The 27,339-nt window shown below is 34.0% G+C and overlaps 1 protein-coding gene across 1 annotated transcript in view; it reads left to right on the top strand.

The window, feature by feature from the left end:
• Window positions 1–22,332, top strand: part of SCFD1 (sec1 family domain containing 1) — a 48,713-nt gene extending 26,381 nt beyond the window's left edge. The window contains exons 15-25 of the mRNA XM_021539329.3: window positions 2,633–2,729; window positions 5,958–6,028; window positions 6,908–6,987; window positions 7,530–7,592; window positions 8,254–8,329; window positions 10,474–10,527; window positions 14,761–14,813; window positions 17,318–17,351; window positions 18,563–18,628; window positions 21,179–21,247; window positions 22,120–22,332. Of these exons, the coding sequence (XP_021395004.3) occupies window positions 2,633–2,729; window positions 5,958–6,028; window positions 6,908–6,987; window positions 7,530–7,592; window positions 8,254–8,329; window positions 10,474–10,527; window positions 14,761–14,813; window positions 17,318–17,351; window positions 18,563–18,628; window positions 21,179–21,247; window positions 22,120–22,143 (687 nt within the window). The 3' untranslated portion in view covers window positions 22,144–22,332. The remainder of the gene's footprint in view (window positions 1–2,632; window positions 2,730–5,957; window positions 6,029–6,907; window positions 6,988–7,529; window positions 7,593–8,253; window positions 8,330–10,473; window positions 10,528–14,760; window positions 14,814–17,317; window positions 17,352–18,562; window positions 18,629–21,178; window positions 21,248–22,119) is intronic.
• The last annotated feature ends 5,007 nt before the right edge of the window (window positions 22,333–27,339 follow it).

Here is a 27,339-nt window from a genome sequence, read left to right on the forward strand (position 1 = left end):
AATAGACAGCAGATAGAAGAAAAAATGTGGACCTGAAGTTTTGGGATTTTCAGTTTGGGGTTTTTCCTCCAAAGAGTGCTGAGTTCACACTTCAAAAGTAATTGTGCCAAATTTTTGAAGACAGTGAGTGTATGTATATCATTAATGTTTCAGTTTATTCTCAAAGTATAGCACATACATGCAACCAGTGAGTTGTCTTTGCTGCTGCTAATCTGTTTTGTTCAGCAGCCATAGTCAAACAGTCATAAAATTGCACATGGCTGAGAAGAATTTTACCTAGTGTGTGCTCCAAGTAAGTTAACAAATGTCAGTGTGTTCTTAAAATTGAAAGTAATTGATGTTTGAATTACGAAATTTTATTTAGAAGTTGATCTGTAAACAAATACAGAGAATCAGTGAATCTTTTTATGTTGTACATTTTTACATGCCATCTGAATAAATTTCTCGTAAACAGATCACCAGCTAAGATAATACAGGCTTTGCCAAATTCAACAGTAATATATTTAACTTTATAAGATCAAGTTTCCACATTTCAAGACAATCCCCTTTTTATTGGATGCCTTTTGTCGAGGAAAGATAGTTTAAGCTTAAAAACATTGAATTTAGCCTCACATAACAAGATACTAATGTGGATAAAACACAAAAAGCAAGTGAATGTTATGAAAATACTTTAAAAATTGTACTAGTTTCTTCACAATTTCTTTATGTCTATAGAAAGAATTAAGGAAACTGTAACACATAAAATCTCCAAGGTACTCTAGAATTGAGGTCTCACATGGTTTGCCAGATACCAAATTGCATTTGATGTAAGGTCTTGAAAAAAGGCTGGTAACTCGGTTCTATTCAGACTTCATACCACACTTTTAACATAAGCTCAAGGTAAATACAGCTTGAAATAAGCTCTAGTCCTTTTTTTTTTTTTTTTTTTCTCATTTCATGCAACTTCTATGTAGTCATAGTCACTAAATCAACAGAAGACATTCTTCTGCCGTTAAAAGTAGCAGGGGGTCATGTCTGAGTGCTCTTCATGGTAATTTACTTTATAAGCTGTAATTGCAAGCATCCACAAAAGCTTTAAATTAAGTTGTTGCTTTGCAAGTAACTGCTCTTGTCAAGGAGTTCAATAAGTGATGACTGAGAAATGGAAGCATTGTATAGCTACCTGCATCATAAGCTAACCACCATATGCTTTCAATATAAAAATATCCTTGTAATTACTATCTTTTTTACTTTGTTTTCTCTTCTCTAGCTCTTTTGTTGAGAAACTTACAGTACTCAGAAGGTGAAATATCCTGATAGCCTTAGGCTAGAGAAGTACCTTTTTAAAATTATTTTTTATTTGTATTCTCAGGAATAATTTTAGTAGAATTCAGAAAAATGTGAAAACTTCACAGACTTCAGAAGTTTTTATGTACTGTCATTACAACTACTGCACTGAATACAAGATGCCACAGCAGTTTTAAATGCTTTGACATTATCAGGCAAAATTTCTCAAATCATTTAACACAAGAAAAGCAAGGTGACTCTTGCTCACTCTGACAGTATCATTTCAGTCTCACAGCAGCAATGATGTAGAGCTGACACACTTCCAAAACAGTGAGATGGAGATCCACTCTGCCAGTCTTCTGTTTGAGCCAATCCATAGCTGAATATGTTCAAATATCAGGATTTAGTTAGTTACCACATACTACAGTTTTGTAAGCTGAGTAGCTGTAACATTGGTTGTGATGCTACATTTTAGTGTTCAAACACACATTATGATCTACATTGTAATGGAACATTTTAAAATAAGTTCTGGGGTGCATTTTTCTATTTTTGGCCTGTAAGATAAAAATATCAGTAAGTGCAAAGCTTGTCTGTTTGTGCAGATGTGCTGCAATGTACTCATTACTTGCATGGCCATGTGATGTCTTGAGCTTTTGCCTCAATAATTTTGTATAGTCCTCATGCCCATCCTGTCCCCTAGTCCCCCTGTCCCCTAGTCCCATCCTCCCTAAAAAGGATTTTCTCAATATCTAGATGTCTCATTGTATAATGAGAGACTACTTTTCCAGTGTTAACAAGATAATCTAATTATAAACTTCTCCATCTTTGGTGTGAGTGAATTATGGCAAGCCTTTGATCTGAGGTAGTATTTCAGTACCAGCCCAAGTTGGCAGTTGCCAACATTTCTTCAGGATGATGCCTTAATGTATAAGGGAATTTCCCATATTTATCTGCACTGAATAATTGTCTTGTGGTATGAGAGCCTGGAGATTCAGAATAAATTTAACATAATATTCACTTGGCCATTATTTTTTCCTTTTACAATATAGCAATGGGTATGATGGCATGTAATTTTCAGCTGTGCCAAAGCCATAGTTGAAAAGAAAGCTTCTCTTCCAGATCAGTATTCACAGCAGACACCCCTTGCTTAACTTTTTCACTTTTAGTATGATAATTACACATCAATTTTCTGAGAGTTAATAAAAGTATATTATAATGCAAGCATTAGTTGCTTTTACTGATAATTTATTTTAAAATAAAATTTTTAAAAATGTATTTATAACTTGAACTACATGCCTCTTAAAAGAGAAAATAAATATTCTTTCACAATTTTAAGATGTTAACCCAAACACTTACTTTTAAACAGAGTCGAAAGCTGGATGTTTATTTTGAATATGAAGAAAAAATAATGAGCAAATCCACTTTGGATAAATCTCTTCTGGACATGATTTCTGACCCAGATGGTGAGTACTTTAAATCTGAACTTGGTATAAAATTTGTTAAGCTATAGAATAAATCTATACCTGCTTGGATTTCAGGGTTGGTAAAGGTCAATCTGTGCAAGATTTGTAAAGAAAACAGCTTTTGATTGATCTTCAGTAGCAGTCTAGAGAGTTTAATGCTTCAGTTGAGTAATATCCAAAGAATTAGCTGCTTCTGCAGCTCTACTAAAATCCTCTCCTAACCCCTTATTTTTGAAGGTCAATATATTTTATTTTGTGCTTTTCCGGTGTTTAGTAGTGTAGCATAGTATTCTGTTGTCTGAACAATACTAATTATTTAAAACCCTACTGCTTGTTTTATAACATATACATAGCTCACAAACACAATGAAAACTTTGTGGAATTTGATTAGATCAAGGGACTGTGATGTAGGTAGGTCGTGCTTTTGTGAGGAAAGAGATGAATGGGACAAGTGGAGAGAAGGGGCACAAGATGTAAATTGGCCAGTTCACTGGGACTCGCCTGAAGCTTTGCATGTGTTGAATCAGCTGTGGCATGTCTCTTTTCATCATGTAAGAGCACGAGCAATGCATCCCAGCTTTTGTGTTAGATATGGGTCATACATAACAGAGCATTGCACACCAGGGGTGCTCAGGTTCTCTATTAGCAGGGGTCACTGGGGGTCTTTCTCAGAAAAGCTGGCCCAAATGACTTCTCAGCTTTTTGTACTATTCCAGCATCAATTCTTCTTTCAATCTGTCACAGCCTGATGTGTGTCATAACCCTCTGATGGATTTCAGTATGATTTGATACCAGTTGGCTGGAAGAAAACAACATGCAGAGCAAAATTCTAAAACTTAAATTATGATCTCTGACTTGTCTGCATACTGGCAATTATGTTGGCAAACCTCAAGCATTTAGAGACCCAGGGTTCCTGCTCTTTTTCCAGTGTGCTCTTTAAGAAAACGTTTTGTTACTGCGTGATTATGTCTGTAGTCTCACAGCTACATACTGAGCTTAATGCCTGCTTGGAGTTTGTATAATGATTCATATTTATAGAAAGAGTACATATACATCCTGCTGACATTCTACAAAAATCTTTGAATAGTGTCCATGCTACATAATCAAAAGGCAGTAGGAGAAATAGTGCACAGGTGGTAGAAATCGGAGCTAAAGTTTTAAAGATCTCATAATGGGTCAAGTCTAGAAACTAATAAACTTCAAGGAAATCTAATGTCAGGCATCAACCTGTAATTGAGTACATAGTTTCATTTTTTATTTGAAGCTAATAAGAATGTGTATTATCTGTACTTTTATTATACCTTTTTAGAGTTCAGTGTTGAGCAAATGGTTTTCCAAGCCTGATGTATCTTACTTACCAACATTGCTATTAGCAAGGTTCCTGGGTTTTACACAAGAGAAAGATTTGATTCACACGCTAGAGTTTTTCTTCATAAACTAGGTATTAAGGTTTTCACAGTATTATGTTAGCATTTTATAGGCATTGCCTAGGTTTAAGTTCATGTAAGAAAAAGGCTTTAGTTAAATCACAGTGATGCTGTCTTGTTAAACTGTCCAGCCTCATATTGTGTGATTCATTGAGAAATACCATCAGAAAACATTTTTAAGGAGCAATACATCAAATCTTCCTGTGCTTCTGGTGGATTATCTATTGGCATTATATGTGGGGATATTTGTCTTGTGGATGATGGGATCTGCAGAGCCCTTGATAAAAGCACTTAGATGTGACCACTTAAGAGTTTTCAGGCTTCAGCCTCCCGTTTGTTACTGTATTGTTCTTGTCTGCCATTCAGGACTCTTAGCTGCCTCCCAGTTTAGTGCATATTAGCACACCCTGGAGTAGTGATAAAATGGGAGCTAGGGGCTGCCTGCTGGTCTTTCAACCAAATATAAAATCGGTCCATTCTAGGTTTGCCAAGGTAGATTTTCTTCAGAATGGTGAGCAGTTTGCCTCTCTGTGCTGTCACAGATAGTAGTCTAGAAAAAAGTAGTGAATATTTTGACAGGCAATTGACCTGAGTCTTTCAGCTGTTTATCACAGCTTTTTTTTCCCACATGAATTCCAGGTGGATCTCCACCTTGAAAGCTGGCCTTTGTTTTAGATAATACAAAGTTTCTTCAAGTTCTTGATCTTCTGACTTACTGTTGTTTGGTAGAGGCTAGTAAAACTTACTTTGCAGAGAAGATTTTACCAAGTCATAAATGCTCATTATGACAGCACTTACTCTTAACTTCTGCCAGACTAAATATATGCTCACTTATAAATAAAAGTTGCAGATTAAATCAGATGGTCTCCTGCTGATATAATCCACATTCCATAGTAGGGGAAAACAACCCAAAACAAACAATACAGAAAAAGAAAAACAGGGGAAAAAAGTCATTTTCTTACCCGCAAGTACAAGAAAGTGCAATCTTATAAAATATTGTATCAGGATTTTATAATGAATTTTAATTTAAAATGTATGTTTTAAGAAGCTGTTCTTCTGAAAACTTCATTTGATACTCTTGTCTTTACTAACAGTGATTCTGTTCTAGAAAAATAAAAAAGATGGTGTTCAAAATCTGATGTAGTTTATAGTCTAAGTAGTGGCTACATGAACCTCTTGATCTGGAGAGATGTATTTATATTACATGTGAATAATACTTCCCAAGAATGGGGAGTGTATTTCTCCAACAAAAGAGGATTGAGGAGGTGAAATCCTTTCTGAAGGCAAGTTGGAAGTTCAGGGATATTTTTCCTGACTAGAGGTTCATATAAGTGCTTTTGCAGTCCTCAGGTATTTCAGTACAGTGAGCCATAGAGCTGTGTAAGCAAGTTGTAGAGCTAAAACATAATATGCTGTGGCTTTTACTTCTGTGATTTTTCTTTAATCTGCTTTTTCATGGATCTACTTCCAGATAACGTTTGCAGTCTCACATCAAACAAGTCATAATTTCTCTACATAATCTATTTAGTGTGTTATATAAAGAATAATATTTACTGCAGATAAAAGGGAGAAGTGTAAAACTTGCAGAAAGAATGAGCACATCTAACCCAACTCTTAATAAAAGTGCTGTATGTGTTTCTTCCATTTTACACATTGAAGAAGGCCGTGGTTATCAATAACATTTATTGTCATGATTAAAGATTTGCATGTAAATATGAATGGCTGCTGAAGAGCAGTTAATGTAGCAGCATAGTTACAATTGTAGGTTTTAATTATTTTTTTTATTTCTTTCTTATTGCAGCAGGAACTCCTGAAGACAAAATGCGATTATTTCTCATCTATTACATAAGCTCAGCTCAGGCACCTTCAGAGGTACTTACGTTCTTTACAGATTTCAACACCAGATTTTACCACAAAAGATTTTCATTTCAGCACTAAGCAGATATTTCTGTTTCTTTGCAAAGGGAAGTATGAAATGCCCAGGAAATTCTAAAACTTTAAATAAATTTTGTCTTACTGCCAGGAAATCTGCTTACAAAGCTTAAGCCACCATTTCAAAGCATATTAATGACTAGTAAGGAGGAATATTATATTACAACATATTTAGATCAGAGTTACTGCAAGACACAGCATAATTTTTAGTACTCTGCTCCACTGCTCAAAGAAGTAGGTAAAGCAAAACAAAAATACTACTTGTTTCACTCCATCTTCATATATTCGAGAATGATTGAGTCAGTTGACTAGCAGGTGAATGAAGGAGAATTGCAACTGCCAATATTTGAATAATTCAGGAAGCAATTTCTTCATATTTCTTTTGAACTCAGGATGATTAATTTCAAGGAAAACTCTTAAAATGTAGAGCATTATCTGGTGGAAAAAATGTTTGGTTAGGCAAATAGAAAGTATTTGTATTAATATAGATTAACTCCTCTTTGTTTATTATTTACTTTTTTGACATTTCACAGAAACCAGCATTCTGTTGGTGCTAGTTTAAAGACTGTTCCATATCTGAAAGTGCACAGGATTTAATTCCACAAACACTGCTCACTTTAATGGGATCTGCTCGTGGCAAATTTAATTTCAAATTTCATTTCCATACTTGGAAGGAAATGGGGTTAAGATGCATAATTACTTTTTAACTTCATCAATGCTATAACTTTGCACTGCTTATTTAATATTTAGATAAGAATATCTTGTCTTTGTGCATGGGGTTAAGAGTAGCTTCAACCTTATATAATTTTCCACTTTCAGATTGACTTGGAGCAGTACAAAAAAGCATTGATGGATGCAGGTTGTAATCTCGCTCCTTTGAGCTACATAAAACAATGGAAGTAAGTAAATTCTTTTTTCTCCTATATGAGGATAACTGGTTAATATAGAATGCAGCATTGTATTCAGGAATTATGTGTTACTTCTCTTAAAATATCCTTAAATATTCATTTAGTATAAATTTTTACTGTCATTGTTATGGTAACACATGCAAGTATTATTTTAAAACTAAGCTCCAATAGTGCCAGAACACTATAGAACATGACATGTAGTAGTGTCCTTAATGATCCAGGACAGAAACAACTTACTGAATTAATTGAAAAGTTGTGCTGGTTCAGTCTCCAAAGTTATTTTAGCTCATACCAAGGAGTCATGTTGGATATCAGTTATTGGTGTTTTACACGTTTTTTGAATGAAATCTTTGTCTTTTAACTATAAAATCTAATTCGTATTGTATTTGTAGGCAAGAGGGACGCATATAATAGTTACTTCCTGAAAGAGTTTGAAATGCAGAAGTTTTTTCACTGTCAGTTGACTAGAGTGGAACATTCTACAGCAGTATATGCCTGAGATAAATATTTGACTTCTATCCCTGCTTTTACAGAGCTTTTACTAAGATGGCTTCAGCTCCAACCAGCTATGGAAACACTACACCTAAACCTTTGGGGTATGCTTTTGATTAATTTTTTGTAAGTCTTTGGGTTATTTTATCTTATTTTAGTAGTGCTGAAAGTGTGATTAGTGTTATACAGTGCCCAGAACAAAACATCTCCCTCTTTGTAAAATTTTTAAGTTACAGACAATTAAAAGCACTCCTCTCCCCTTGACAGTGCATAGTACACACAGAGAGGAAAATTAAAGAATCTGTGACTAAATTCACAGACTGTCTCAATACAATGCTCTCTGCACCTGCACATTAAATGCACTTTCACAGGAGAGGAATTCAGCAGCAGGAAGTGGATCTGTGTCAGCTACACCTTGAGCTTTAAGTTGTCAGTGGCAGAAAATAAAAACAGCCCTATATATTCAAAATCATTTGAATATATATATCTCCTATATGAAAATATATATCTCCTATATATAAAATATGCTGGGCATCTGACTGCTTGTTGAAAGGCTCCCAGTGATAGGTGAGGTTCTATCTGGTAGACTGCAAGTGTATTCCCATACACTTGATTGCCATGTGATATGAAGATTTTATGACAAACTGAATTGCTTGGTACTTAGATTCTGTTGACCTTATTGGGAATGCGATGCCAGTAAAAAGCTTAAGAATACAAATTAAAAACAAAAATATCTTGCACATCACCTTTATTTTGGTTTTTCAGTCTGTTTTCACGTGTTATGAATACAGGATCACAGTTTGTAATGGAAGGAGTGAAGAACTTGGTACTGAAGCAACAAGTAAGTTTAAAAAACAATTTAAAAGTCTATAATGAGTATTGCGAACATTTGGAAAAAGAAATTTCAGTACCTTTGTCATATTAATAAAATTAATTGTACAGTGGAAAAAATAAACATAAATCTCTGCTTATGGATAGATCTATTGCTTTGTAACTTCCAGAGATCAAATAAGTAACAAATAATTCACATTTTCTTTGAAGACCTCTTTGTAGCAATTAAGACTGATTTCTACATTATAAAAAGAACAGCTGTGGAATACTCAAAGTAGACTAGGCCTTCAAACAATAAACCAAAAAATATAACTATCTGTATCTTTACTTAGAACTACATGCATTAATTTATTCTATTTTAGAGTGATTAAAAGGCTGAAAATGTTAGTTCTCTGTTTACTTACAATTCAAACACTTATTTTTATCCATGGGAGTGTAATGTACAGCAACCATAATCTTGTAATGTGTATGAAAATACAAATATATTTATAATGACATGACCACCTTCAAATATTCACTTAACTTTATATTAGCTAAATATTTCTGAGCAAAACTTGCATGTTAGTGTACACCCTTCCCAAAGAAAACAAACAGCAACAACAACAGGAAAGAACTAATTTTATAACTTGTACCTGGAATGTTGAATTGTGGTTCCCAGGAACCTGTTCCTCTGCAGAGGATAAATTATTTACCCAATGTGTACTTTCATCAGATGGCAATAAATAAATATTTCTTTAAAGTTTAAAATCTTAATTCTGTAGTATTTTCACATCAAGATTACTGAAAAAAATAATTCATCATATTATAATTTAGTTGAAGAGTCAGAATTTAAATTAGAAATAATAACATATCAGAACTAAATAAAATGAAATCTTAGCTAAATGTTTATCTTTTTGACTTTCTTAATCTTTTGATTGTCATTATTTGTTTATTCAGGCTGTTATACACATAATTTATACATGAATGGTGTCAGCTATCACAGATAAGTTTGAAATTGGGGTCTCAGTTTTATAGGGTAGTTAATGAAGTTAATTCTGAAGGAATTTCAGTAGACTAGAATGATAAACTGCATTGCAGAGTTACAGTTCATTGGTATCTTGAAATATGATTGAGGAAAATTTAAATATGCAGCTTGCCTGTGTGTTATATTTTATAGAGAACTCTTCAGATAAACTGTTACTTTTAATAATAAAAAGTAATTATAGTATCCAGGAGACTTCCTCCTCTTCTTGTATTAAATATTTTGTCTTTTCTTTAAAAGTGTGGCTTTAAAGAGTTAATATTATTCTGTAGAAAATGGCTTGCGTTGTTTTGTGCTCTCAGTGAGCAAAAAGCCCATTTGTTAGTGTTTTCAGGATGTGCCTTTTCTGGCTTTTTATTTCTTTTCCAGATATTTTAGGGTAGCCAGATGAGAAGCCTTTCTTCCTCTTATTTGTAAGCCTAATGTAGGTCTGTGGTATTTCTGTTAGAGATAACTTTTTTTTTTTCCTTCAGGAATTCAGGGATTCACATCAGTTTTCCAGTGTAATATGTAGATAATCCTGTGGAATGTCTTCTTTTGATACATTCTGTCAATAAGACTCATTTCCAATCCTGTTGCTATGTAAACTCACCCTCAGTTTAACTCCTTAATGTTCAGGTCTTTTGTCCCAGCTGACATTTCCCATGTTAAGTAAGGAACAGTAATCTTGAATTGCACGTCAGTTTATTTCCTTTGCAAGTCATCCAACCATTTGTTAGCAGGGTTGCTTTTTCTACTCATTACTTTGACAACATTAGTTCTTTTTTAGAATCACACAATTATCAGCATCAGCTTTAAAATTCTTTCCTTAACTGCAATGTATTTTTTAATAAGAATTAATATTTTATCACAAATGCATATGTTGGTAATACCTAAATACAGCTCGTTCCTATCTTCACACTTCTCTTGCACTTTGTCTTATCTTTATCCCCTAATTATATGTACCTCAGATGTTTGCATTTTTTTACAGAAAAGTAATTTAGGTGATAATAAATAAGCTTAACCTTTACGAAGCATAGGAGGAAGACTTCTAAAATAGTAGTTCAGATGCTCTTTAAACTCTTCCATAAGTAATAATATGTCTGGGAATTGTTCTTTTCAGCATTCCATCAATTTCAAATTATGTTTTACAGAATTTGCCAGTCACACGTATTTTGGACAACCTTATGGAGATGAAGTCAAATCCTGTGAGTACAATTGCCTTCATATAGAGAGGTGGAGCAAATGAAATCTTAAGGCTGTGATATGTAATATGCTATAGCTAATTTTTTTCATGAATTAAAAAATCCAGTCATGCTGTAATTCAAGAATAGCACCATTTTCATAACTATTTAATAAGACCTCTTTCTTTAAAATAGTCTAAACATGACAATTTGTGTCTCATTAGAACTAATATTTTTTAGATTTTTCCTATCCTGAGGTTCTATTACACTTATCTTATACTAAGCTGTAGACTGAAATTTTCTGTGCATCAGTGTTTGGATTTTTTTAAAAGAGCACAGTTTCGGAAGTGAAATATTTAGAGTTGTATTAGGGAAGATTACATTTCCCACATCTTTAAACTTTGCTGTGTAGAGGGAAATATTTTACTACTGATTCAGTGATTCTGTTTGCAAGCAGATGTGGTTTTCGTCAGAAAATTCCTCTTCTTGCCTTGTTTCGGTGAAAATTTACTGAGATATTTTAAATTTATATGTTACAAATTTTTTAATTGCTTATGTGTTAGCTACACAGTCAAGGCATTTTCTAGAACTTACAACTAAAAGAGGCCTGCTTAGTAGATTCAAAATATTCTTCTTTGTCCACTTTTATCTGCATTTATTAACTGTATGTACAGAGAGAAAAATAATGGTAAAATACAAAAATTATCAACATGCAAGTAATCCTTTATTTTCTTAAACCCTAGTTCATAGATTATATATGTCATGATTCTTGGCAGATAATTTGCTTTCGCTTAACAAACAAAGGATTTGACACTGTTTCCAGTGTTAGATGAATATTGTTCCTGATTGAAAGACTTGGAAAAGATGTACAGGGCTAACTTTATGTAGTCAACCAGCAGAGGTCACCCAGAACACTTACCATAGAAAGCTAAAATTAAAACTATAGATAACTTAGAAGAAGGTGAAAAATTAAACCAGTTGTTTTTAAATAAACATTAGCTTCCTCAGACTACAAGTTTAAGAGTTGATTAAGAAAAGTTTACAAGTCATATGAGGGTTTTTTTCTGACTTGATTTTTTCACATTTTACTTAGTAGTAAACAGCTACCAGAACTTTGACAATTTGGAGAAAACATTGATCCTTCCACTTAAAAAGATCAGCGATTGGGCCAATCTGTCTGTCAGTCAGCAGCTTCTTGTTCCGCTGCTATGGCAGAGACCAATACTCACGGCACAAAACAGGGAGTCCCACTTTTCAGATCAGAGGAGACCAGGCAATCCCTAAAGATTGTTTCTCTTAACCTGCAGGAAAACTGACAGCAAGTTCGGGAGTCAGTTTCAGCTAAAGGAAGCAAGGCAGAGAGTCATTGTGGAATGTGTTTAGACTTGATGTACAATCAACAGAAGTGAAATTGTATCTGGAAAAGGTCAATGTGTGGAAATACACATTGTGGCTTCTGTTCATCTTCTGATGTGTGGGATCCTTTTCTATTTCCCAGAATAGAAAACTACTGCACTGCAGGCAAAACACAAAGGGAGAGGAAAAAAATTCAAGATTTTGTTTTTTACAACACAGAAAAATGTCTCCTTTATGTATGAAAAATACATACAGATAAAAGGTGTAATGCAAAATTAGAGCAGATTATTGAGAAGTCAAGCAATTATTACAGTGAATGTAAATAATTTATTTTCTAGATATTAACTGCAACAATAAAGGAAATATATGAAATGTACATGCAAGTTGTACCAGAAACATTAACGTATACTAATGTCAGTGGAAATCTTAAAACTATTTAGAATGATATCCTGTGCAAAACTCTGTAGGGTTGTCTGTAAATTACTTTGTGTATTGCTTGTCTCTGCTGTTTCTTTTGTCTCCCTGGCAAGGACAAATAAGTCCATGCCACCTGTGCTTTCCAAGTGTTTCAGAAGCAGGAACAGCTAGAACAGATCTTATGGGCCATAATACTATCTTGTAACTTTTTAAATGTTTCTAGATTGTTTAACCATAGTTGCACCTTTTCTTGAAAAACATATCCAGAAACATTCCTTGATGACCTTAAAAGTAATCAGTTACTTGTGGGTATTTTAAATAATTATATTTATTGTTAAAAAGCACGATTTTAGGCAATTTCTTTTAAGGTCAAATTTTAATAAAGGAATATTCTGTTAATTAAACTAAAACATAGTTGCCTTGTCTTGATGTCATATGATTTACTATAGAGTTATGTAGATTCTTCTAAGTATATTCTAGGAAATGGTTTGATTACTGAGTGAGGAAGATCTTTGAAAAGTGAACCTTTACAAAGTGGCTTGGCCTCTGTCAATACAGTATATTTGTACATTTGTATTGACTTAAGAAGTAGATAGATAATCTGTGATACATATTCATGAAACTGTATTTTGGTTAATACAGTACCAGAGGATTTGTTACTTTTCAGACTTACTTAGAATATACCTTTTGTGCATTACAAATAAAAATTCTAATCCAAATTAGTCTTGTTCAATTCTGCAGAAAAACAAATACAATCTGAAAGTCAATGATATTTCCATGAGTCTTTTTCTATTTTAATTTGAAATATTGAAAACTAAGCTTATATATTCAGAAGTACTTATTTTCTTCTGGAATTGCTTAGGGAAGTCACAAATTCAATTGTGTGTAAGGAAAGTGCTATACACTTGTTTTTATTGGCAGACTTGCTATTTGTTAAAGAAAATAAAATCTACTAGGCTTTCTTTCCCTGCACCCTCAGCACTGATTTCAGCAGGAATAGTGTATTTAAACAGCAACAAGGGAAAATCCCTAGGTTATCCCTACATTTCTATTGCTTTACCACTTTCTGTGTGTCTACTTATACAAGTCCACAGTGAAAAAACACAGGAATAATACATTCAGGAGTACATGTTTCTAATATGTTTATTAACTCTGATTTTTAGTTCTGTCATTAATCTGTAATTCACTCTAATAAGCAGAGGAAGTTAATCTCTTTATCCCAGGTAAAGGTTTCTCAAATATCTCTCAGTTTTAGTCTATCAATATCTATCCATTCCCAACTCTCTCTTTACTCCAGAGTTACTATACCACCTTTAGGTATGAAGCTGCAAAATCATGAATGCTGGCAGACTCTGGAGGTTGAAATTCCCAGTGGAGCATACAAAAAGTATTTTACAGAGATTCAGTGGGAAATTAGATCTAAATTATTTTCTTTTTAAAAGCCAAACTGCAGGGTAAGAGAATTATTTTATGTAATTATATAAAAGTTTGTAAAATCAAATAGATTTATTTTGTGAGTGTGTAACCACCACATGTATATTAAATACTTTTTAATATTACAGGTAGTTATGCTATGTGAGCTCTAGTAAATTCCCCAGATAATTTGTCTACTACTCAAGAAGTATTATTTCTACTCTACAGAGTCATCAGAATTCAAAGGTTTTTGCAAGTAAGCACACAGATAAAATCAACTGTAGTTCTGCATGCAGTTTATCAACAAGCTAAACTTCACAGTACGTGAATGAAAATGTAGTATAGACACAGGAGAAAGCCAAGAAGTTGTCAGAAGGAGTTATTAAGAAATTTTGTTTTTCGTCCATAGTAATTGGCAAAAATCCTGCTTGTTGCCAATAAAAATACTGGAAGTGCTTCAGTGTTCTATGTGAAGAAATTCTTTTTCTGTCGTTTAGAGAGTCAGACTTTTCAAATTTTTGTGGAACTCATTTCTTCTTCAAGAGCTTAATTTTGGTTTAATAGTAGTCATAAATCATGACATGAGAAGGATAAGTTACATAACAGTAGCAGATTTTGATCTGTCTTGTCCTTAGCACTCATTGCTGCCAAAGTGTTTTGTTTTATAATGTTAAATCAATAGCAGATCTCCCTAACCTGGAAAATTTTCACATTTGTTACTAACCATCAGTGTTCCTCTAAAGCTGGTAACAATTTTTCTTTCTGCATGCTGTCTTTCTGTTGGGATTTATTATGCAAGCATTGTATTTTTTGGAAAGTGTGTGATAGTCAATTTTAGGTGAACCAGAAATAAAAAAGCTCAATAGTACCCTTCATAGCTTCTCACTGTTGTTTATTCTGTACTGGTTCAGTTATATACACACTTTTTAAATATTAGTGGACACCACAATTATTGTTGAATGATGTGATGGGAAATGATACTGGTTTGAACAATGTTTAATGTAATATATACAAGCAAAAATTCATTAGCCAAATTCCAATCTTTTGAGATAAAAACATACTTTTTAATAGGAGACAGATGACTACCGGTATTTTGACCCCAAGATGCTGCGAGGCAGTGACAGGTAAGTTTTGCTTCTTTCCTTTTACTCTGTGAAAACACTAACTTAAGAAATCTATTTTATTTTACTTGCTGTAAAGGTAATTATTTTAATCATTAATTCTAAGTCAAGACAGTTGGTGCTGGAGGATTTCACATCTGGGAACTTGGATCAATCAGATAAATTTTTATAACACTGCAAAAAAAAACCTAAAAAACCAAATGCTAACATGTACATTAGTTTAGTCACAGGAATGCGCATTAATATTTAGCAATTGAAAAATGTTAGCGTTCTTCATAGTCATACTACTTGTTTTCTTAGAAACTTTGTGAGTTTTCACTGTTAAGCTAAATAGTCATTGGATGGTGCACCAAAATTTATTTGTCACTTTTAAACAGCTACAATTTTCATTTGAATGTAACCCTTCTGTAGTAATTTCTTAATAAGTTAAAAAAAATATTAAAATTTGACTGCATTTACTTTTGTTTAGGTAGGTGCACATTTTATATTCATATGCATATGAAGGGAGGCTTGAATATAGTTTATTTTGCCAGTAAAAGAGAGGAAGAGGAATTATATTAGAAGTTTATAAATTTTGATTTTTGCTTTGTATCTTTAATGAATTGTCTGATAATCTCACCTAATCTAATATCCTAGCAACAGAGAAGATACTTAATTTTAATATTCCTTCTAAAAAGAACTTTCATCGAACCTGTGGGAAAACAGTAATCTCATTTGGTTGCACCACTTTATTACAGAATCAGTGTGGATAAAGTAGATCCAGGCTTGGTTTTAGTTATTTGCATGAAAATTCTGTCTCTAGTTTGTACTTGAAACATGAAAAGTAAGAGGACATAAATTTTAGATGATATGTATGTTTTATTGGGAAGTATAGATTACATAATTTCAAAGATAAGCGAATTTTCAAATTATCAAAGAGAAAAGTACTAGTATTTTATGCTTCATTCTGATTTCAATTGTCACTTACATGTGATGTTTTTATAGCATTTTTGGTGGATTTTGTGCAAAAGTGCAAAGATTTATTTTACTCAAGCCAAAGGTTTTTTCAAATATTTATTTGCCCTCTCTGTATAATTCTGACATTGCTTTAAACAATGTAGAAATATTCATTTACAGCAGTTCATAAATGCAGCATTCTGTATAGCTGTAATAGTCATCATAGAGAATAGTTTTAAATTTCTGTTTTTGGATTTGTATGTAAACTCAAGTTTACATCATAAATCATATTTGGGCATGATAGCAAAACTCATATAGTGGTTTCTCTAATTCTCCCTTCAAATATTTTTGTAGACAATAAAAACATATGTCTTGACAAAACAGTGATATAATATAATTAATGGATTTAATTAAAAAGTTTCTGATTTTCTTTTCTAATCTATTGCCATTTTAAGAAATACTGGCATTTCTACTTACTGTGTTTTAAATAGAGTAGTAACTGCATTGCTGTAATTCAGTCTTAGGAAAACAGTATCTTTCTAACCTGTGTAAAGCCTACCTCAAGTATAAACAGGCTTTGTCCTCTGAGAGGATGACACAAAATGCGTGTGGATTTGTTGCATCATACTCAAAAAATTAGAGAATAGGGGTAATGGTTCTACTTACAGGAAGTGTGTGCTATTCCTGACAATGTTCCAGAGCAACACATTAGAGATAGCCATTCCATTTTAAAACCTGTTTTTCTGATACACTGAGATCTGTGTTGAGTCAGTTGCTTTTTGTCACTCAGAGAAAACGTCTTGAAATAGGGGAAAAGGTAATTTGAAGGGGAAAATACAGTGGTTTTAAGCTATGTTAGAACATAAGATGTATTTGTCTACCTGGGGCTGCAGGCCAGTACAGGGCAGGAGGGCAGTGGTAGTGTGTGAGCAAAGGGTGGGAGAGCTGAGACCCTTCACAGCTTTTTCTTCACTTTCCCCTTCCTCTGAAGGTGCAAGGTGATGCAGGAAAAAGAGGTTTCTCCCCCTTTACCTGCTACTTGCCTGCGTATTCAGATGGAGGAGGCTGTACCACCTGAACTTGTAATTTCCCTCCTCCTCCCTTAATCATTCTTATCCTACGTATCTGCTGCCTGTAGCAGTTTTTGAGATTTGGAAGCACCAGTAAGTGTGTATGCAGGTGCTGCAAAGTGACTGGCTTACCTAGCTAAGATTCCAGGGGGTGGGATTGCAAAGTGCCATAAGTTGTGCTAACGCTGATCACATTTTTTACACATTGTATTTGCTCCTAGGTAACAGCACTATAGTTGGAGCTTTTAAACTATGGAAGAATTGTTGTCATGAAGCTTATTATTCAAACAGCAACATTAGAAATGATGAAGTAAAATTCCTATTTACTTATGTATTCAGTCCTATAAAATGAATGAATTTTCTATAACAAATGGAAAAGCAGTTATTGTTCTATATCATATTTTTGTTTAATATTATATAGTAGTCCATAAATATGATGGGTACATGATGCTCATTTTTCTTATTTCTATTAATGTGTAATGAAATCTTGTATTTTTATAGCTCAGTTCCAAGAAATAAAAATCCATTCCAGGAGGTAAGTCACATAGAAATTATTTTTCAATGTTCATGTGTTAAAAATAAATAAATCCTGAAGTACAGTCATTTTTGATGATAATGATTAAGAAAATGAGAGGTCTTATTTGCTAAAAAGCACTTACACTAATTATATCTAGTATTAATTATAATTAGCTGTTATTCTGAAGCTTTTCATCTTCAAAGTACTATGTAAGTATTAACTAATACAGGAGGAAAAAATGTAGAAAATTTTCCTGAAGGTAATTACAGGGATTTACTAATATCATAATTGAGTGAGCAATTTAAATCCCCCATTTTTAGACCAGATTTTCAGAAAGCTCTCTAGATTTAATCCTTTGTCCAGCCTTAAACAACAGCATTGATGTAAACGACTATATTAAGAAGTCTCTGCAGTTAAAGGGAAAAAAGCAAAATCACGAATGTTATCATTTCATACAAATGCCTCTAACTTTCACTATGTAAATATTTACAAATACAAAAAGTTTTACCTCATTGCTATGAAGTTTCACAAGCAAAATATTTGCTTGGCAATATACAAATGTTCCTGATGTCCCATGAAATGTCCTAATTATTCTCAGGAGCGAAAGAAATACTACATGATATCCTAGATATATATCTATATATGGCTACAGATGGTCGCACCAAAAATGTCAGTAATAAGATAAAGTCTATATAAAATTCATATAGTATGGTCAAACAGTTTTGGATAAAGAATGTTAACAATAATACAATTATTGAGTCTGCTTTTTCTAGTCATGAATTCTTTAAACACAGCCCAGAAAATATTGATGGCTTTTACCTGTAATATTATAAATTACCAGTAGTAGGTGGGAAGAGAAAAAATTATGAGAAAGGGTATTTCTTTATGATAGACGTATTTCATTTATGGCCCAAATAAACATCCATGGAGGTATTTTAACTCTTCCTGAGGTCACATCTCAGGACACAAAAAAGTACATGTTGAAACTGTATATGTATGTCTTAATATGAGAGAGTAACATGTTAAAAGCTCTCAGCTTGCTATTCTGCATCCTACCAAAAGTTCAGATACCTTCTTCCAGATAGGAAACAGTGGTTCTGTATCCAGTTCTTTTAAGAGTGCAGTGTGATTGTGATGATTTTTGTTGTAGGTTTAATTATCTGGTATATCACTACTGAAATTTTAAGAACTTGAATGCTTACTCTAATAATACCTCTGTTGCCTTTTAGGCCATAGTGTTTGTAGTTGGAGGAGGCAACTATATTGAATATCAAAATCTTATTGACTATATAAAGGTATGTGTACTTCTGTTGGTTGTAGTCCTTAACTTACTAACAGAAACCAGATAGAGCATGTTTTCTGGTATTTCTAAATATTTCTAAATATTTAGTATTTAGAAGACAAAGTCTATGAAATTAGCCTTAATATCCTGATTCTATACAGAGTCCAGGAAAAAAGGAATGTAAGAAATCAGTAGAAATTGTAGTTACTCATTCAGACCAACAAAGACTTACTGTTTCTGGTACTTTGCTCATGTTGCTCTGGAGTTGAGTAAATAAACTGCATTCTCTTTTATTTTGTGTTCATACACACCAACGTGGCTGAAAACTGTCAGCAGATGCAAACTGAATTAACCTGTTTTAGAGTCATGTTACTGATTTTCATGTGGCGGTGTTAAATAAAGCAGCTGTAGCTTATCATAACCTTAAAAGTAAGGAACTGCTGAGAATTCTTCAGTTTTCATAAATCTTGCAAAAGAGATGCCCCAGTGCCTTTTTGTATGCAGCTTTGCAATATGGAGTCAGTTCAAACTCAGACCTGCAGATAACATCATTTTATTGTACGACAATCTTACTTGAGCATCAAGTATGTTGTTTCAGAAACCAACAAAATGCAAATACTGTGCTATCTGTTAAAACAAATATCACATTGGCACCAATATCTAAGCATTTGTTACTTACCCTCAGAACTTTTCACTACTGAGTTAATAGAAGCTCATTCTTATTAAACTGCATCATTTAATTCTGTGTAGAAATCATACAAGGTGTCACATGCACAAGTAAGAAAATACGTAATCAACCATGTAATGCTGGTGTAACAGATTTTGTTTCTCTGGTTCCAACTGGCCAGACTAGTAGAATACATGTATACCAAAAATCAGTGGATGGAGAAAAATAACTAAACCATTACAGTTCCTGGAAGGCAGGAGTAGTATTCAAGCACTTTCCAGGAATTAAGAAAAATGCCAAAGTAACCTTAGTAAGGTTCTGAAGAAGGTAATATATTTAACAAAAGCAGCACACCATTCTTTCTTCCTGATCTTAACTCTGTTCATGGTGCATTTGTCCTGCTCTATGGTAGATTGTGGCTTTTCACACATAAGAGTAGATATGGAGCATTAGTCATTGAAAAACAGTTACTCTACAAAGCATGTGAGAGTTTGATGTCCAGGTAAATTTTGAAGAATGCAAAGTCAGAGGGTTTCTCCTCTGACAGGCAGCCATTTTGAAACAGAGCTGGTCTGGATACAGGAAAGGATAGGAAGAGGAATGTAAATTAAAGAAATAAATTAGATTTAACTTATCACTCGTCACTATCCTTGGTAATGAATTCAGTGAGGCATCTGCCTGTGGCAGAGTGTATTGGCAAACATTTGGCTTGCTCCTTAGTCTACCCAAAGCCTCTTTAGCTACTATATTGAACCCAAAGATGTCCAAGAGGATGACTATTTGTTACTTCCTATTAAAAAAAAATCTTCTGAATCCCCTAGAGGTTAGTTTCCTTCCCTGATTGTAGCTGCATGCTGACAGAGCTGAGGTTTGCTGTGTATGTGTGTATAGAGGGCACTGGTGTAATGACAAATTAAACACTCAGCACTGCATACAAAGTGTCAGGAAGCTGAAGTTCAGAGGAGTAAGAGGGCAAACAGGAGGTCATTTGCCAAACAGAAGGAACTGAAAGCTATGGAAATGGTAACGTTAGATCTTGCGGAGAGTCAGAAGTTGAACATACTCCTTCTGGAACCTGTGAACAGAGTTTTTCCATCACAGTTGTCACAGCTGAAGTGTGCTGTATGTTTCTCCACTCAGACTGTGTACTTGAGCAGTGGGAGATGACCTCCCAAGGGGGAAGATTTCCTCACCTTTATTCCACTTAGCCCTTTGCTCTTGAAAAAACAAGGAAGGTTAATGAAAACCTTTATTCTCTCTCCCACCACCTGGAAAACTGTGGGCCTCTCCCAGGTGACACGGTCTTATCCAACAAAATTTGCTTCTCCATGTGGTAGACTTCCAGCATCTATTGTTTCCACAGATGTAGCTTATTAATTATTCTCAAATTCAGTCTTCCTCCAGAATAAAAAAGAGAAAAATCAACAGCTCTGTTCTTGCAAGCAGATACCACAGAGATTTTATTCACAGCTTTATTTTTCTAAGCACTATCCATTTTGCCAGTTTGCTCCTGAAAGCACAGAGAAAGTATTTTAAAATTTTCTAAAACAGGAAGCAATGTTCATTCATCTTTGACATTCCGGGATTTTTTTTGTAGAAGAATTAAGAGAAACCTTCAAATCTAATTATTTGTAGTTCTGTGCTAGAATGGACTATCTCACAATGTCAAAAAGCAAATATTTATACTGTGATTGAGGTATATTGTGCCTTAAAATAAATGTATTGTCCAAGTTCAATTCAACATGCTGAAAATGTGTCATCAAAATTGCAAGCCATACGTGCAGAAGAATTTAGTAGATTGTATAATTTCCCTTTGCAGATGCTTAAAAAGTACTGCTTGTTAATCCTCTGCTACCCTGTTAAATAATTGATTTCCTACGGACTTCTCTTTTTTAGGGTAAACAAGGCAAACATGTCCTGTATGGCTGCAGTGAACTTTTTAATGCTACACAGTTTATAAAACAGGTAGGTAACTTATAACTCTACATCTCCATGGACTTTTATTGAAAAAAACCTCAATCTGTGAAAGTATAATGCATGTTACCAGTTTTTATTTGCTTGAAGTGGGGTTTTGAAGTCATTATTTTTAATTAGCTATTGAAGGCCTGTTATCAATGTAATGCAAGCAAACAAGTTTGTAATAATTGTTTTTACATTAATCCTACCTAAAAAAATTTAGTCAATTCTTGGAACTTTCACAAACAGCATCTCTTTCCAGGATTTTCTTGCAACTTTTTCAAGTTACAAGATGTTTAAACCTTTGTCCTGGTTTATAAATATCTACAGTATATAGATATAAATGTACTGGCCTGGTGGGAGCTTGATGTTCTTACCTATACTAAACTCTGTATTTTAGTGCTGTTAAAAACATCATTACTTCTCTAACCTCATTCCAATACAAATACAAATAAAAATTATTCATGGTGGTCAGCAAATAGCAGCCCTTCAGTAGCTGTCGCCAGCCATGGTTTTATGTCCTACTAAGATGAGAGTAAGTTGTTATTCAACACTACATTTTAAAGAACTAAATTAATTCTTGTTGCACTTCAAGGAAACAAATGGTACTTGCTGGCTTTTACTCCTCATTCAGCTTAAATAACAAATTTTCTTGTCTTGACTGTATACACTGTACCTTTACTTCATGAGATACATTCATAAAAATTTGAAACTCAGGCCTTCTCCTCTGAGGTTATGAATTATTCTATCACCGGAAGATGTTTGGTTCTCAGCGACAAACAAAGCATATAAGACAGAAATATTTGCTGTATGAACTGGATATTGGTTTGACTGAAAGAATAAGATTAGCAATCTAATGACCTTTTTCTCTTCATGTTTAGCTGTCCCAACTTGGCCAGAAATAAGACTGAAACACCATTACCTGGATGGAAACGTGACAACAGACAATTGTTACAACATTCAGCTATCTTCATATCTTTAATTTTGTCATTATATAAAAACTTAAACCCATTTCATTAATACAATAACTTTTTAAAAAATCTGTAATTAATACGGTGTATATCGGCATTTCAGAAATAAAACTTTAAACCTGCTTTGTTTTTGGTGGAGGTCAGTTTCACTATTACTGCATTTTTATTGCAGTACTAGCTATTTTATATGACAGAAATGGCTGAAAACTATGGCATTTTCAAGTTCTTATATGTAAGTTTCTGATATGGTAAGCAGGACAATAGCTCTAAGAAAAGGTCAAGTCTGTCTTCAGGAGTTATGTTCTTCTTAAAAGCCAGAGTATCTTTATTTAACAAAATTTAAAAGAGCAGAACTGCCTTTCAGGACCAGAGACAAAGAGCCTTAGTCTAAGAGAACTACTTCTAGTTCTTAACTCTTTTATTTTACCAAAGTCATATGATGTATGCAGTCTTGGCATTATGGTTGAAAAATGTACTAGAAGATACCTTCAGTAGAAGTTTCTGGTACAGTAATTTAGCTTTTCTCTTAAGGTTAAGAGAAAATTGCCTGCCAGCACAGTCAGTTTCAAACTGTAAAATTGAAATCTTTCATTTTCTTCTGCACTTTTTATTGTAACTTCTCTTTGACTGTTAGGTTTGGGAAGAACACAATTCATACTCACAAAACAGCTCTTAACTTGTATATGCACATATTTAAAATATTGTTTTTAACAATTCCATTAGGTAGGGGCAGTTTAGTAGTTTAAAGACTCCAGGAATGATAATTATGGAGAATGCATACAGGAACTCAGAGAACATAACAAATTCTTTTTTATAGTTGGAGGTCTCTGTCTTTAGAAACCTCTCTGGAAACAGCTACTGGTGAAGCAATAATATGACTTCAAAACAAGACCTAATACACTCAAAAAGTGAAAACATTTATTGTGGGTTTCTTAGCAAACTGTGAGAATTACTGGCTTACTGTAAATTTTTCAGTAGTGCTTTTTGCACTGTTTTTCAATGTTGAATGTTAGTTTTGCACTAGACACAATGCCCTTTCCCCAACTAGATTGTTTTTCAGAACATCTGTACAAGAAATGCAGTTGATGTATTCCTTAACAGTATCATAAGAATAATATGCGTAATCTAGACCGTGTTATCAAAAGTAATAATGTTATTTGATTATCTAAGTGTTGTAATCTACTCCAGAATACTGATATAAATTTCTAATTTTGCCAAGTCAATAAATATATTTACTATGGTGTTCATTGTAGTTGTTGCATGTGAACACTGTCCCATATTTCAGTATGCAAGGACTCACTGTCAAATGCAGTTTGTTATTCTAATTCCATATATATATATATATATAATTATATTTGTTGGAAAAACAAGGCCAAAGTGTGTCAGGAAAAGAAAATTACATTTAAAGTGTTTATTGCTTCTTGTGGGAGTTCATTCCAGGCGCTTGAAATAATCCCTCCTCAACTGTGCTTCCTGTGCAAAGAGTTCTAACCTTGCAGCTGACAACCAGCTTATGAAAAATCTGCCACTTGGTTTTTGTCCAGATCTTGGCACTGCTCACTTGCATGAGAAGCACTCCTAAATCGCATCGTAGAGAATTTGCTTTTGCAGTAAACTTTATAAAGATGGAAGAATTTACTTTGGTGACTACATTCAAAAATCTGGTTTCTGTCTTTAGTGTCTCTGGATACAGGTTTAGTTCGTGCCCAGCTTTATAATTGGATCTTCAGTTCTGTTGTGTGAGCACGCCCTGGTCAGTTTGGGGTCCAGGTTTAAAAAAAAAAAAATAAACAATTTTTGTCCTCCAAACATTCTTTTCCTTCATCTCCAAAATAGTTTTCTGGTTTAGTTGTAGTAGTAGTCCCGAAGCTCTCTATTAACCTTTAAATTGTGCATGTACTGCTCTGTCCCTGTAACAGTGTGCATACCTCATGCTTCTTCCTTGCTAGCAAAACCTGAATTAGGGTATGCAAGTTTTTGTTATATGGCCCTTTTTCCCAACTACCTTTGGATTTAGGAATGTGGAAGATTGTACAAGAAGCCTCTGGTTAATCTAGAGGCAAACAATGTTAAAAATAAGCTCTCTCTTTGGTAAGCTGCTTCAATTTATAGCTGTCACAGTGCCTCAAGGGTCCCTCAAAGTCCTGTGCTTAAAGGAGAGGTTATGCCTGGCTCAGTGACTCTTGTAAGCAAAATGGCAGCATTCATGTTGCTAATAAATATTTTAGGTGCTCATGGAAGGCCAGTGAGGTTTGGAACTTTTCTAGCCCCTTCTCTCCTGATAAAGCTCTGACAGGGCCAGCTGGTGAGGCAGCATCAACAGCAGCTCCAGCTTCCACATCTCAAGAGGAGTAATTCTTCATTGGTAGCTGCTTTCCCATTTAGGTAAGTAAAAACAGCACAATGATGAGTGTCAAGTGCTGTACCTGTTCTCAGGAAGAAAATTAGCAAATTAGCAGTCTGGTCTTCAGCTGTGGAAAATTCACAGTCGGTCTTTCAGGAACTATGGACAAATCTTAGAAACAGTTGCACATACTTCAGAATACATGCACATTTTGAAATTATAGATCTTCGACTTGCTTTCCTGTTGTAATTTGAAGGTTTTAGACTTATTAGGCAGATATTTTGTGACTTAATAGTGAATTCAGTGAAAATTCTGTTTTTTCAGAATTAGACACTAAAAAATAAAATAAATTCATCAGAATAAAGGAAAGAAGCTTCTGGAGATCAGCACTTCATTTAAATGGCCTTATTTGTATGATACTCTCTGATGAAAATCAGATATAAACCTTTGTTATGCTAGAAGTAAGTTTTGCTATTGGTTGATGGTGTTCCTATCAATCTGACTGGAATGTAAAATAGTGGGTTTTTCCCAAAACCCATAGGTTCTACAGAGAACAGGAGCACTGCTATCAGTCACAGTTACAGAGCCAACCCACCTGTGCATGCACAGCTTCAGGACTAGAGCTGAACAAAGGGCAGCATTTCCCTTTTCACTTAAATATACTCCAAAATGGAATTGCTTAATGGTCACTTCAGTGTGTTGGCTAGATCAATCCTATGAGGTTTAGGAAGTAAAAGGTTTATAAGAGAGTACATGGGAACTGACTTCAAAACTACCACAACTGCATTCTTGAGATCTGAAATAAAAGGTGTTGGACTGGAACATCATGTCTCTTATTTACTGACAGTGGAGAGAGACACCCACTCCCTCTCTTAGTTTGGATCATTCATTAGTTGTAACTTGTTGCTAACAGATGGCTCTGGCTCAGAGAAAGCCAAGCCTGGCTAGTGTTCTAGTGGTACAGAAAAGTTAGCCACAGTGACAGTGAATTCTATATAGCTTCAGAAATCAGAGAAGATGTTAATATTTCTTACTGTGAATCAGTGGATTAATTGACCCACTTCTGTTTTATTTGGAAGTGGCTTAATAACCCTATTCTGTGCAGCAGTTGAAATTGTTTTCAGCAACATTCAGATGTATTCTGCTCCTTAATATGGTCACATACCATCCTTCAACAGCATTCAAAACCTGCATATTGATCTCAATGCATCTATTTTTTTTTTTCCCTACAATAATAAACCATTAGTAGTTTAACTGCCACTGGAATTTTAGATCTAATGATAAACTTTGTATCTCTACCTGCTTGTGTCTTTTCCCTTATAAAAACAAAGCAGGACTAAATTTCATATTCCTAAAATGTTAAGTTATTCCAGCTCCTTCTCATAATTGCAAAGGTTGACTTGCTTGATTTGGTAATGGAAGAGTGATCTTTATCCTGTGAAAACAGATTCAAATGCTGAAAAGCCTCAGAACTATCCATTCCAGGTCCTATTTCAGTCTCCCCATCTTATGTGTGCATTCCTATTTCTAGCAGTACAAAAAGGCTAAATCAAAGCCATACTGCTTTTAGAGAAAATTGATTTTAGCACGTCAGACAGGTAATGCAACTCATTTACTACTCTGAAGTCTTACTTGTATTATGCAGGTAGCACGAAAATCAATGGATGAAAATTAAGTCCCAGAAGGGGTATGTAGCTTTCCTTAACAATAATTGGTATGGAATCTTTCAGTAATTTCTGATAGGAACACAGTTGTCATACTGTTTCCTACAGCTAAAACCATTCCCCCCACCTTTTTCTCTTTCCCAAAAAAAAGTTATCTTCTCTGTACATATAGACTTTCCAAGGCTTTCAAATCATACTGAAAATACCATTTTAACAAATAGTAGGATTATTCCTATTTCATTTGGCAGAGTAAAATTACACAGATCAGGTCAAATCGTTTTTTGTGTGCTAGACTTAATTGAACTATTTCATTTACTCCCTGAAGTGACCTAGGACCTTTGTCCTACAATTCAGCTACAATGGCAAAGCTTCCCGGGCTCTTCCTGCATCTCTAAACCAGGGGAATAATTGTAATATGTTGTGTAAGTTGCCAAATCACAATGGGAACTGAATAAACTTCAGATTGAATGAAATAAAAATAAATAAACTGAAATGTTTGTTACATTAAATCTGATATATGTTCTCTAGAGACTTCTTAAACCATAAATCAGCACATATATATTTTATCTGTTTTAAGTGCAAATATCTATGTTTGTACACTTTTTCTGTACCACAATATGTATAATATGAAATAGATTGAATAAGGTCAACATTTTCTTCCATCTACAAATCCCTTGGGATCAGTGTCTTCCTACTTGGTTTGTTCATTCTTTTAATGCAGCATGTTCTCTGTGTCCATAAGAAAGACTCTCAGATCAGGTCACAAAACCAAAAAAAAATGAGGGAGAGATGATGGATTGATGGATTATGACACAAAATGTTTCACAGGCAAACATACTATTTTTATGTAGAGCTTGTGTAATAGTATTATAGCTAATTGTATTGCCAGTTTTGCTAGCATTGAAATAAACCCTCTCTTTTTATATGTCAAAGAAGTGAAGCAAAGCTGGTGCCATTTTTTGTTTAGATTCCCTTACCCGTATGTTCCAGTAATCTTGGAGGATGTCTTTTGCTACATTTTCCTGGGACTGTTGACAGCTAAACTGCTGAGCTCCAGCTGGGATGTAAATTTGCCCTTGAACTAGAACATGAGTCCATTCCCATAGATAACTAATTAGCCAT

Source organism: Lonchura striata, chromosome 5 (assembly GCF_050655825.1).
Source record: "Lonchura striata isolate lonStrDom1 chromosome 5, ASM5065582v1, whole genome shotgun sequence".
In the NCBI taxonomy this organism is placed as follows: domain Eukaryota; kingdom Metazoa; phylum Chordata; class Aves; order Passeriformes; family Estrildidae; genus Lonchura; species Lonchura striata.